This window comes from Zonotrichia leucophrys, chromosome 1, assembly GCF_028769735.1.
Source record: "Zonotrichia leucophrys gambelii isolate GWCS_2022_RI chromosome 1, RI_Zleu_2.0, whole genome shotgun sequence".
NCBI classification, from domain to species: Eukaryota; Metazoa; Chordata; class Aves; order Passeriformes; family Passerellidae; genus Zonotrichia; species Zonotrichia leucophrys.
The window spans coordinates 40,270,928-40,284,987 of NC_088169.1; the positions used below are offsets into that span (position 1 = coordinate 40,270,928).

The 14,060-nt window shown below is 37.2% G+C and overlaps 2 protein-coding genes across 2 annotated transcripts in view; one reads left to right on the forward strand and one right to left on the reverse strand.

Annotated features, from left to right (window-relative positions):
• Positions 1-14,060, reverse strand: part of UBAC2 (UBA domain containing 2) — an 87,524-nt gene that overhangs the window by 35,796 nt on the left and 37,668 nt on the right. The gene's annotated exons all lie outside the window — the stretch shown is intronic.
• LOC135450451 (G-protein coupled receptor 183-like) lies at positions 1,912-11,699 on the forward strand. Its single transcript, XM_064718654.1, has 2 exons — positions 1,912-1,987; positions 9,650-11,699. Exons 1-2 carry the CDS (start codon positions 1,947-1,949, stop codon positions 10,752-10,754), a joined length of 1,146 nt encoding a protein of 381 aa, XP_064574724.1. The 5' UTR covers positions 1,912-1,946; the 3' UTR covers positions 10,755-11,699.

Here is a 14,060-nt window from a genome sequence, read left to right on the forward strand (position 1 = left end):
ATACGCCAGTGTGACTCAAAGGGTACAATCTAGTACTGTATCTTATTCAGAGGAAGGCAATATTTTATCCGATCAAAGCAGGAAACACATACTGCCGTTGTTTTATAATGATAAAACAATTCTGAAGCAAACATTTCCTTTAATAAGAAGCTGGGGTACTAATGTCAGCCCTTGAGCAAAGACATGACTGCGTATCTCAGAATTTCCCATTTCCACAGCAGACCTTAGGTGCTGGGCACGGAACCACACTGTGGTATAACTTTGCGTACATATGAAGCAAGTTCCCTGTGCAATTTCCCTTTAAGTAGTCCTGAATTCTCATTACTTCATTGAAAGCAATTTCAGTCTCTGATAAAGCTGAAAAATTAAAAAATTATTCAAAAACAAGTAAGGAAAAAAATCCAGAATAAGACTGGTAAGTTTTTCCAAAGACTGTCTAATTCTAATGTGATGTTAGAAGATGAATGCTCCATTAAGACTGAGGAGCTGAAAGCCCTAGATAGAGCCTTTCAGCTCTTTGGCATCTAAGGGGAATCAAGTCATGTGTACAGGGGGAGTTCAACACCAGAAAAATCAGTGTGCAGTCTCAACCAAGTGCTCCAAGCAGGTACAAAAGTAGCTCACAAGGCTCTATGTTCTGCTATAGCAAAAACATTTCCTATAATACAAAGTATTATAATACAAAGTAACTTTGCCATTAGATCTGTGTTTACTTGAGGTTTTCTGATGAGATGGACGTGTTAGCAGAGATCCTATCTCTCTACACACCTTAACCACTACAATGTCAACCAACACCTGCGCTGTGAACACAGCCCTAACATTTCCAAGGAGGCATCCTGCACTCTGCATGGGTTGGACCTGCCAAAAATAGCCTTATCATGCCTTGTTGGTTGTTTAAAATTAGGTCACCAAATGAGGTCATGAAATAGTCCTTTGCAGTCATGAATGATCAGTATCAGTTTTTGGGGAAAAGCCCAGGTAGCTCTCAACCACAACCTCTAACAGCAAACAAAAGGATTTTCCATCTGCCTCTGAACTCCAAAACCCTCTTAACACAAAATTTAGCTCTTACATTAAGACTTCTTCACCCAGAAACAAAGTTATTTCAGATACAAATGGGTTAACTCAAAATTTGACATTCCATTCCTTTCCTACTCCTTAGCCACTCATTCTTGTCAATATTATTTTAGGGGAATCAGATTTGTGTCTTAGAAGCTTTTTATCTTTCATGTATTTACCTTACTATTATTATTATTTTTTTTATTATTATTAATATTATTATTACTACTACTACTACTACTACATATAAATGTAATAAGCAGCTTACAAAGGCAGACATTCTTACTAATCTCTCAAAGTCCCAGAGTTCTTTAACTCCCTCATACGTTTTTGAAAGGCATTTCTGTAAATCCTCATCATTATGATACTAAAACCGTGCTGGGAATGTCCACAGGCGTTTGAGACGTCTTCTTTAACACCACATCTCGGTATGTCTCACTTTTGAGGTTTCCTCATGCTGCATCAGATCTCCTCGGTAAGAAGTTGTTCAAAGTATGTACTGATTACACAGCTCTTTGCTGTAAATTAAGGTATTTTTAAATGCAGATGGCATATAAACAAAGTTTTTCTCATACGAGAGGGATTTTAGTCGGTCAGCAATTACTCAAGTAAACCTCTGGTAAAGTCCCTTCTGTGGCAGTCAGTAGTGCGTAACTTCAGGGGGGAGGTGGAAGTGTTGTTTATAATTACTCTCTTTGAGCAGACTAATTGCAAAAGGATCTAAAATAGGTGCTTTCACATCCCATAAAACAACAGTAGGCAGCAAATCAGGGCTGGGTATTTTTTGAAGCACTTGAAAAAACCCTACTCCTCCCACAAAAGACTCACGTAATCACTCTTGAGAACAATGAGCAAGGGTAAACCTTCTCAGTCAGGCCATCCTGTCAATGCCCTTAACTGCTCAGAGGATCCAAGAAGCTACAGAGATGTAAGTACAGAAAAGAACTAACTTTTTACTTTTTTCCTTTGTCACTGAGCAACAGCAAACCATTCCAGAAATATTTCCTTTTTTGCATTATACTGGATATTTTCATGTGGTAGTAAGGATAAATGAGCTTTGTATGGGAAAGGCCCATGGAAGAAATTCTCTGATATTTTATATTCCCATGTTAATATGCTGCTAGTTAGTTTCCACTTAAAGGATCTGTTGATCTACAGCATCAACAAGCTATTCCAACTCCTTTCTCATAGTACAGCCTTCTGACAATCACAGGGAAAACATTTCACACTGCCTTAACTTAGGCAAATTTTTAGCAACACTAATTTAAATTATACCAGTGCAGAAGTAACTACTGTAGAAGTAGTAAAGGAAGCACTGAAGCTCTAAAGTCACTGAACCTCACAGAATAATAGTAAGAGAAAGCCTTAAAACAAATCCATACCGGGTTGTGAATGCATAGCTTGCTTTTATCACATGCATTTCTTGTCTATGAAAACAGCCTTTATTATCAGCTTGAAAACTTCTCACTCTTCTCATGTCTGAATATTGCAACAGAGCATTTTAGGAGCTCAAAGTTTTATGAGCTAATTCCTCTTTTAACTTCTAGTGCACATTTCTTTCAAGGTTTTTAGAAGGCATTCTTCTGAATTGCAATGACCAAATATATTTCTCCTTATTACTGCTCTTTAGATATGTTACAAGTGGTATGATTTTTGTGCACCTTCCCAATTTAAAAGGATACATTTTTCCTATTATACTGGCAAAACAAGACAGACTGTTCAACAGACAGAAACTAAACTAAACTATCTTTTATCTTAAAAAGTAAGAGAGAGTACATGCCTTTGAGCATAAAATACAAGAGATATGTCTAACATTTTCATGGCTGCTCCTGAAGACACAAGGCAATTGAAAATTTACCTGGCAATTAGTTTTTAAGAGCCCAAATATTGGGTTTTTTTCTGGTCAAAAGACTCAGGAGCATGTACAGAGAATAATAAACTTAATACAGAAGCTATAATCTGAAGCTGTAAATCTTAAAATTAAATATTATACCTGTATGGGTTTCATGTAACTCAGAAAAAAACCCCAAACTCAAATAGGTGTGCATGTTTTCTAGTACTAAAGTACAAAATCTTCATTTCAATACTTTTTTCTTCTGCTAGAAAGAATGTAATTTTCAGTGGCTCACACTTTTATTCTGCTTATTTGCTCCAGTTTTAGGCTCTCTCCTTTTTATATTTGGTATACCTAACAAGTGTAAACTGAAGGGAAGTTAATCATCTTAGCATCAGTACAGCTCTCCAAATCAGTATGTATTTTAGGCAGAGATGATTTATGTTAGATAGGTCTCACACTTTTTGTAGAACACATCATCCTTGTAAAGAGATCCAACAGATAAGACCAGGGTGCACCCTTCAAATGAATTCCACTTTTTCTTTAATTAGTTATGCACTTCAGCTCAACTCCTTTTATTTCCATCTCACTTACTATAGTTTGTATTATTTTTTAGCACCAAATATAACTGTCATACAAAATCTATAGTAATAGACTACATAAAGATCCCACATGTGCACTTGCATATTCTGCTAAGCAGCTAAAGAATATTCTCATTCTTTATAGCCACTGTTAAAACAATTTAAGACACTGTTAAGACAATATGTGGGATTCTCTGACACGTGTGTTACAAATTTGAGTTTACTATGCCAACAAATTTGGATCTCTATCAAAGAGGGATAAAAGCACTAGCCTGGAAACTCTGTCATCAAAATTAGCTGTGGGTTGTGACCTGAGGACTCAATCTTCAGGTCATTAGGCTGGCTCACCTGCCTTTAGAACACAAAACTCAACAGCTTTTGAACAGAAATTAACAAACAGCACTAGAAGCATATGAGTGTTAAAGTGTTAGAAAGAAAGAGGAAGCTTTAGGACATGTCTGTCTCTCGCCTCAGCTTTCATTAAACTACATGCAGTCCCCAGCTGCCAGTCCACCCATACCATATTATGCACCTTAGGTATATGTTCCTTCTATTTTAACAATGTGTTCTGCTATGCAGTGTAGCACACACACTTCTTAATACACATAGCTTAGCTGAATCAAGCCCTTTTCTCAAACAGAGAACATCTACAATAGAAATCACCTGTACGGTAAAACAGAAATACAAACAGTAAATATGACTGCTCAACAGAAAGAAAATAGTTTTGAGATTAAGGAAAAAATCAAACCTACAAAAACACAGCACTGCATATTTCCCATCTTCTACTGTTTTAAAACAATGTAAGACCTACACAGATTATATCTATAGAGGACTGTAAGATCAGAGAATCTTGCACGGAAGAGAAGTCTCTTTCCTGACCATTTCTTTAAAATAATTTATACTCTTCATGCAGAGAAAAACAACATTAACCCTCAATATGATTTGTTAAGGAAATACTGTCCATCTCATAGTGATTAAACCATACTATGTATCGAGAGCCCGTAGAGATCTTTCTAATGAACTGCTGTGCCTTTCCAAGAATATAATTAGTAATCTTAAATTAGCAACTGGACCTGGGACATATGGACCAGGGATTCATCTTCAAAGAATGAAAATTATGAAGAGACACAGAGAAATCACAAATTAGATTACAATAGAGTAAAAGGCTTCTACATGTCCCCTGTTCTGCCGAAAAGACAGATGGTGCTCCTCAGCAGAAGCAGGAGATGAGAACAAGAATAAATTTCATTTAGCATACAGAGAGAGTTTTGTACTGCTGCTTGCACACAGTCCCAACCCATGTAATCTAAGGTGCAACACTGCAACTGCTGGCTCACAGCTTAAATCTATTCTTCTTAACAGTTAAATGTATGTAATATTATGATACTACACACAAAGTTCATCACACACAAACATGTCTGTGAAGCAAATGTTTAGATTCCACAGTACTTCCAGACTGGGGTCACCATCCTGTTCATCAAACACCTTCTGCTGTGGGGATTAAACACAAAACAAATGTATAAACATAAAACAAATGACTGATGCCAGTCAAATGTTTTCACACAACATGAATCTCCCACACAAGCTATTTTTCCTTCTTTGATGAGATTACAATATCAGTTTAGAAAGACACCTGCACAGATTTCAGACATGCTAGATTTTGTAAGCAACTTGCCATTGTGCTGTGAACTTTCTCCCCAGATGGATGTTATGGCTGTGAAACATCAAGAACCACAGAGAACAGACTAGCAGCTGCCTATCTAACAAACCTCTTAAGTAATTGACTAAAGAAATTTGCTGGTCAAAAATGCAAACATGCATGCAAAAATGTCCTAAGACTTGAAATGGCAAGGGAAAGAACATTATAGAGCAACCTGCCCTGGTTGCAAGCCTGGGCATAGTATTTAACAGTAAAATTAATTTTAAACTCTCCCAGACAAGGTCCTTCCAGGTGAAAGCAGAGAGCAATGCCCTTACACTGGAGATATCCTATGACAGAGTGAATCAGAGAAATACTCCTGGAGCACAGTGACCTAACTTCACAAACTGCCAGTACACTGCTACACAACTCTATCTTGCATGCATAATGCACTGAGCAGAAAAGGCAGGGATGGACCGGTGAGTTTGCCTCCAGGCACAGTAATACCAAGAGGCATCTGGAACCCCAAGTCCTGTGTGGGACACAGCTGCAGTTAGAACAGACATCACAGGATCATTCCATCTTGTAGTGAAATATTTGAGAAGCTTACCTTGAATTGCCTAAACCATGAGATTTTGTAAAGAGACTCAATGAAAACAGCAGTTCCAAATTAATTTTAGAGACATATAAGACAGAGACACACATTTTTTAACAGAGAGGTACTGACCAAAGACTAGAGTACAAAAGGGTAATTTGCTTTCTCTTCAGTTCTCCAAGATAAACAGCATCATAGAAAGTATGCTTAAAAGAAAAGTTACCAGAATCCATACACAATGACTAAAATAATATAATCTAAACTACACAGAAGATTACATTAACTGAGTAAGTGGTCTGTGTCACTGAGTGTTTATAGACTCAGAAAATGTGAACACCTAAACAGTCTTCTTTACAATACAGATATACAGACAGGAATTCTCAATACTTTATACCTTAACATTTTGGCATGTAACTCTAAGCCAAAAACCAAACTGGTAAGGGATATTAATATTATCTTTCTTCCAAGTATATACTTCAAAGTAGTATAATTAATATACGTAGAAAGCCACTGGAAGGGTCTTTAATCCAACAGTCTAGAAGAGCAAAAGTTTTAGTAGTGATTCTAGAGTTTTAGAGTGATTCTAAATTCATTGGTGCATCTGGATTTGGGACAGTACATGATGGCCAGGTTCATATGAGTTATTCAGGCACACAGCTCATTAAAACAGAGTCATGTCCAGCTAATCTGAGGTTTGCAGCAGTAAGGATGTAACATTCTCCATTTATTCTCCAATAATACAAAACTCACAAAAAGTATTCAAAATGTTCTTTTTTTAGATACATTCTGTAGAGGATGTCATATGATGTATGTGTAAGTGGATCACTCAGGATTGCTGCCAAGAAATAAACAGCAACCTGACACAAGGAGTAGGTTTTTTAAAAAAAGATCTTATCTTACTTAATAGTCCAGACACCTTTCAGGAAGAAAAGAAAATGCGAAATACCTGCTGAGATGAATGGAGTTCATCCATCAACAATTAGAGTTCAGAAGTACAAAGAAGTTATCACAGCTTGGGTGATGCACATTATGATGGATGGTATGACCTTTATCATCTGTTTGGGCCACAAAACAGATAAAATCTCTCCTTTTTTTTTTTTTTTTAAATGAATATATTCAGGTACTGTAGCACCTAAACACCTTGGTGGCTCTCAAAAATGCCCAGACCTACCTACAGGTAGACAAAACACTAACAGTAATCTACAGCATTGTAAAATGTGTTCCCTACATTACCAGTCAAAATATTTTGGGGATAACAGAGGATAAAAAAGAATACTTTTTGCCCCTAGGGCTGACTCCCACAGCAGGCAGAAGAGCCTGCTAAGGAGCACAGCTTGGCTGACTGCACACTGCCCTGGAATATCCATGAGCTGTGCTTCTCCAGCTTTCTCCTCGTCCATTTGTGGCCAGTTTGTCCTGCCATGGAACTGCTCCCAACATATATCCATGCAAGCACCATGCATAGACAAACACTTGTCTCAGCTAGGACTCCTTCTCAATACAGCCACACTAATATGTGAGGATGAACAGCCTATTTTGAACAACAAGTTCTGGATTAATTTATTACATTAAAGATCCAACTTCATAGCACAAAATTAGGTAACATGCAATTTATGAAATTCTACTCTTGATGTAAAAAATTACACATTTTACTGAATATTCAGGTTTCTTCCTAAACTAAGGTTCAATATATTTGTATAATAGTTATTCTACATTTTACTAGAAAGACATATGAATGGATGTGACAATTATGTGCACTCTTTTTGAACCTAAACTATTACAACTTTAAAGCAAAAAAAACCCCATGCACTTAATATGCTGTAGCTAGTTACTGCAATTGAACTGTTTATCACAAATCTTAGATTATCCTTTCCTAAATATGTTGACAAAATTATTTTAACTAAACTTCAAGAAAGAGATTAATAGAAGATAGACGTGATGCTGGGAATGTGAACAAGAATTAGAAGCATTTAAATATGAGAAACAAAACAAAATACCTCACTGACTCATATACGGTACCTACATAAACCCACACCATTTTATGCAAAGCCTGTTACACTTAGGTAAAACAAAATCCATCCTAAAAACTTCTACGAGGGAAAAGATGGGAGGAAATCATACCAGAACTATGCTCAGGGTAATAAACACTGCATTAATCAATCATTAAACACACTAACACCAAGACAGCGTGAACAATGCAGAATTAACTGATATAAAATTACTGACATTCTTAAACCTGCACTACATTTGGAACTGTTGTTTACCAGATTGGTTCCTTCATTCAAGGCACAGAACTCCCAATTCAGATTTGACATACAACCCTGAATGCAGTATCCCCATGTCTTGAAAGACAGCATTTACTTTACAAATACCTAAGAATCAGAACATTGTGCATCGGTCAGCCAGAAATTACTCACCTGTCTTCCCTCTTGCCTGCGGAATGCAGCAAACACACACTTAATGTACTACCTGGAAGTCAAATCTCTTTCTCAAACATGTAATGTAACTAATTTACATATTTTAATACACATCATCCACTATCTGCAGGTTTACTGTTTACAGAGAACCATTAATTGTGAACATCCTGAAATAAGCAGGACAAACTCCTCAAATCTTGAAAGAAAACACTAACCTTTAAATGCTTTTACAAGTTAAGACAAGGATAATGAATGCTTTCTAAAATGTGTGATTTAAATCCCTTAAAATTGAGAGGTATTTCCCAGAAAGAGTTTTTACAAGTGCAACAGGCTACAGTTGCTTGTAAATATTGTGTGTTGAATGACAGATCCTCAGAAATAACATAGATATGTTTATAAAAGGTACAAGACAGACTCAAAATTCTAATTACAACAGCTTTTATCTTCAGGTAGTATTCTTTGTTAAAACAGAAGCAATCTTGTTTTGATTGCTGTTTAAATTCATAAATGGGGTCTCTAAGAGGCACCCATTTGTAGAACAGCTGCCCGAGGAATAGCATGAGATGCCCCATCCTTTCTGAGCTTCATGCTTACACTACACAACTGTCAGGTAACAGCAGACCTAGGAAATGTTTGCACCTTGAGCAGTATCAACAGAATGGGGTTCTTCCCATTTCTGAAATTCTGCTGGATCATTTTAAAATATTTTTAGCCCCCCCAAATCACTGCCACTTTGCAACTCTTCTATGCTACTTATGACTGTACAGATGAAACAATTTCTAAAATCTACTAAACTGACAAAGTGTAAAATAGTTCACCTGCACTACCTCTCTTTAGCAGGGTCACTGGAGTGATTAAAGTAGTAGTCTTAAGAATTTATGTATGCAACAATATTTGAATTAGATTCCAAAAGCCAATTCTTAAAACTAGAATTAAACAAATTGTTGTGGTTGGAGTCTATCATCTCAAAGGTCTTTTCCAGCCTAAATTAATCTGTGATTCTATTATAATGTCAATATGGTAAGAGTGCTGAGAAAAAAAATGTTTCTCTAAACAAGTTAAAGCATCACAGTGTGAATTGTTAGGAACAAAAATTTCCTTAAAATTAACTAAAATACATTTAAAACACTTTGTCTGCTTGTCTGATCCTTTGGGACTTAATTTGATGCTTTATCACATAGTTTTTTCAGACTCTTTTTTCCCCTCAAGGTGCTTTAAACAGTCCCCCAACTCCTGAGCATCTATAGACTTTACTTCCAAATATATTACATCCCTGGTTTACTACACTGTCCCCTGTCTGATTTTCTTTATTAGAGAGGCAACTGGGAACAAGACAGAGAAGCCAAAAGGAGGCATCTGTCTGTTTTCAGATAGAGTCTTGAAAAGTATTTCACAGCAATGAAGTTTCATTTCATTTTTTTTAGTCTTATTTTGCAACAGAGGCTGTCCATTGTTATGTAGAAGCAGTTTATCTACATTTCTTACAAAATGTTCCCTTTCGTTGTTTTCTTTCTCTCATGTTAGGTCTACTGAGCTTCCTGCAACAACAGTGATGGCAGAAATGGACCTTTTCACAGCCTCTGAGACCAACATTTCCACCTGTGACTTATATGAGCACAAAGACACAGCACGGATATTATTGTCTGTCTTCTACGGCTCCATCTTGATCCTTGGGGTGCTTGGAAACACCATTGCCCTCACCGTCATCTTTAAAAACAGAAAGAAGATCAACTCCACTACCCTGTATTCAACAAACCTCGTCTTCTCCGACCTGCTCTTCTGCATTGCCTTGCCAACCAGGATCGCCTACTACGGCATGGGCTTCCACTGGCCCTTTGGAGAGGCGCTGTGCCGAATCACGGCGCTCCTGTTCTACGTCAACACCTATGCAGGCGTCAACTTCATGACGTGCCTGAGCATCGACCGCTTCTTCGCTGTCGTCCACCCCTTCCGATACAAGATCAGAAGGATTAAATATGCCAAGTGCATCTGTGTCTTTGTCTGGTTTCTTGTATTCAGTCAAACTTTCCCTTTACTTATACAATCCATGTCACAGAGAGAAAATGAAAGGACTACATGTATGGAATATCCAAACTTTGAGAAAATAGAACATCTACCATTTATACTTCTTGCTGCCTGTTTAATAGGGTACCTTATTCCTCTGGGGATTATTCTATTTTGCTACACTCAAATCAGCTGCAAACTTTTTCAAACAGCCAAGGAAAATCCACTGACTGAAAAATCAGGGATAAACAAAAAAGCCATCAATACAATCATATTTGTAATTATAGTGTTTATAATCTGCTTTACTCCTTATCATGTTGCAATCATACAACACATGATTAAGAAACTTCAGCGAGAACCCTTGTGCAGTGAAACAAAAATTTTCCAGAAGTCACTCCACTATACTGTATTTCTAATGAATTTTAACTGCTGCCTTGATCCTTTCATCTACTTCTTTGCATGCAAAGGATACAAGAGAACTGTACTGAAAATACTGCGACGACAAGTGAGTGTATCAATTTCAAGTGCTGCCAGGTCACATCATGAAGAAAGCTCCCGTGACGCAGGAGAAACGCAAATGACGGTACTTGCTAAATCCCCCAATGGAAAGCTACCTGAAAAATAAACTCTGTAGTACACCACAGTGAACCAAGACTATAAAGCCAGGGTCCACAGCAAAAACTCTTAGTCCTCCCCTACAGCAGCTTAAGTAAACTTCTGTTTCTCATGATGTCAGAGAATCAAGGAGTAATGGACTGAAAAATATTTGTCACAGGACAGCAGGAAAACTCAGCATTATAATCTTCTTGCTGTATCCTTTTGACTGATCTCTTATTTTTTCCAGGAAATATGCACCATTGAGGATGTTCAGATTCCATGCTGCACATACATATGCCTGGATGTTACTAACTCAAACAGAGCCAAATCACAGTTAGGATTGAGCACAAACATAGCTTACAATTCAACCAACTACAACCAGAACATCTGAAAATTTCAAGACCTCTAGCTGAGCTCCAATTACAGCAATGGTTTTGTTGGGCCAGTCACACAGACATAGGAAATAAAATTTTGAGATAAAATGGTCAACTTCTTTGCTCATTTGACTATGACAAGTTTATAGCTCTTTGGAGGTGAAACTACATTTTACAATATTTGGAGCACAAATGCCTTATTGGACAATTCACATAGAAAACATTGTCAAATGTAACACATGAAAAGCTAATGAACTGTTTGGTTCTTCCCAACACTGAACATCTCCTGTATGTAAAATCACTCATCTTCACAAGGTGTATTATCTCTTTACTCCTTTTCCTAAAGGAAAACTTTCCTTTTTAGTGTGTATTGTAAAAAGTCTCTCTCTACTCTGTTGTATATAGATTATTTATAAACATGAATTGAAGCAAGAGACTGTAATATGAAAACTGCACCATTTCAGTTAGAAGAACAGTGATACAGTGTTCTTCAGAACTTCTGCTGAAGTCAGTCATGGACATAAGACAAATGCTTTAGAAACCTGAATAAATGTTCATAGTTGAGATCATTCAAAAAGTAAATTAATGGATTAATTCTGATGGTGTGAGATGGCTACCTCTCTTTAAGCACTGTTTACCTGAAAGATCAATAAATAAGAACAGCAGAATTGGCTGGGAAAGAACAAGTTTTCCATCATGCTTTCAAACAGCATATCTGGGATCCCCTTAGGCATGCTGAAATTGCCTCAGGAAATAGACCAAATGACTTAAACACATCCTGCTGGAATCAGCTCAATACCAGCTGAGAATCCAGGATGTAAGCCCTGGGTTCCTGCTGATGTGCCCTTCCGTCACGTTTCATCTTCCTTCCCTACTTTATTCCTGGCCCTCTAACTTTTTCTTTAGTGTTCTATCTTATTACTATGCCTTCACTGGCCAACACAACTTGGTAACTCAACCAGGAGGTTGTGATGGAAAATTAAAGAGTGCCTGATAATCATCAGTAAAGGCTATACCACATGTTAAAACAAATTTTATTTATTTCAGCTCTATCTTTCTGACATTGAGGTCGTATTGGAAGTCAAACAAACATATTACATTTGTCATCTTTGCAATTCCTTCCTTCCTCACATGCTGACCCCTGCCTACCTGCAAACACAGAAGGGCTGTACCTGACGAGCAGTACAAAAACATTAAATTAACCATTAATATTTTATGGCAAAGAAACCACAAACCCTGTATATTTCATACCACTTAGACTGCCAAAATTGAGTTTCTAATTCTAAACTACTAATTCTCTCTTTCCTAAATATAAAAGACACTATGCAGCTTCAGAAAAGCAGTGTAAGAAGAATAACTTTTATCAGAAGTTCTACTTAATTCTGTATATTCTAGTGGTTCTGTTCTTGTCAGCTTTTTTAATAAACTATTTTAAAACATTATTTAAGAATGTGTTCCTACTGAATTAAGCAAATGGTAACCAGATAAAATCATAGACCACTCATGAATACCTATAAGTGGTAGAAATAAAATATATGTATTGTTAACATCTCACTAGTACAAGCTTACTTTATTCTACCAATGTCTGGGCTTTTTGAATTTTTAGCATGCATTTCATCTAACTATGATTATAAAATCTTAATGACAAGAAGCCTTTTTTATATTTGTCTGTAAAATGTAACTTCAGTATGTATTAAAACACCACATACAGCAGGTAACTACACTTTTCTAGGTAGTGTCTAGATGTCTACTGAACATCTTTCTCTACCCCATTTTCTCATATTAGCAATTTTGTTATTTTCAATATTGGATTTTGTTTCTAAATAACACCAGCATTCCCAAACAGCTAACACTACATCAAAATACTGCTCCAGCATGAGTCCAGTTAGATATAAGTCTGAGAAAAGCTACTTTTTTTCTCATTATTTAAATGTTTCTCAAATGAAGAAGAAACCAATAAAATAAAAACTTTTAAAAGCTAAGATAAGCTCAGTTTCCTGACAAAAGTCCTGCGAGCACTGACATACAGATGGACAATGACAATTGACATCTCTGGCAGCTGATGCCACTGTTCGTCCTCACTCCTCGTCAGGATGCACTCACAGCTCAAGCACACTTGTGTCAATGAGGAGACTTTTCTGTCATCTGCCAAAAGCAGCAGTGAGCTCACTTGGCTTGGGACACTGCACTGAGGCAAACCATTTAGAAAGCATCTGTCCTGCTCCTTGTACCAGCTGTGGCATGGGGCTGGCAGCCATCCTCAGAGAGATGGTAACAATTTGCTGCATGGGAGCAAAGGAGAACAGTGAGAGTAAAAAGTTACAGATGTTCTCAACTGGTTTCCTCCATGATGCCCTTATCTAACTTGTGGCTTGAAGTAGTGTGAGCTTTGCAAGAAAAAAGAAGCTGTTTCTTTAGGGGAAGCTTTTCACACATTGTAAGCATTGGTCCTTTCTGTGTGAAAGGCTGGTAAATGGTCACATAGACCTGGGGCTCTTTCATGCTTTTCACATACAAATAAAGTAACTGACAAGTAGCAATAGGTTTAAATGGCATGCTCCTTGTGAGGATCTGACAGGAGTATTTCAGAAAAACTGGGTCTCTATTTGGAGGGTGAAGTCTAGTCAGGATCCTGAAACACATGTTCTTGAAAAAAAACAACAAAATCTCTTTTATCTCTAAACTTTGGAGTGTCAGTTGCTAAGAGGACTCCAACTCTGTGGAGTCCCAGTTCTAGTACTAATACTGCATGTCCACTGCTGACAACTCTCTCAAAACCTACCTGGTAGGGAATGAGACAGAGCATATAGGAAACAAAAGTGATGATGGTGGCCAACTGGTACCTTTTAGCTGTCTCTAAGTCCAGAAAAGAAAGCTGGATAGACATCTACTGTCAAACACATGATCAAGTAAAGGTGCACCATGTGAAAAATCCCAAAACACGCACGCTTCCAGCAGAA

Bases quoted from the DNA above. Each gene is read 5' to 3' on its own strand.
- LOC135450451 (XM_064718654.1), top strand. From the start codon at position 1,947: ATGCCCTTAACTGCTCAGAGGATCCAAGAAGCTACAGAGAT. The intron at 1,988-9,649 runs GTAAGTACAGAA...CTCTCATGTTAG, and splicing joins ATCCAAGAAGCTACAGAGAT to GTCTACTGAGCTTCCTGCAA.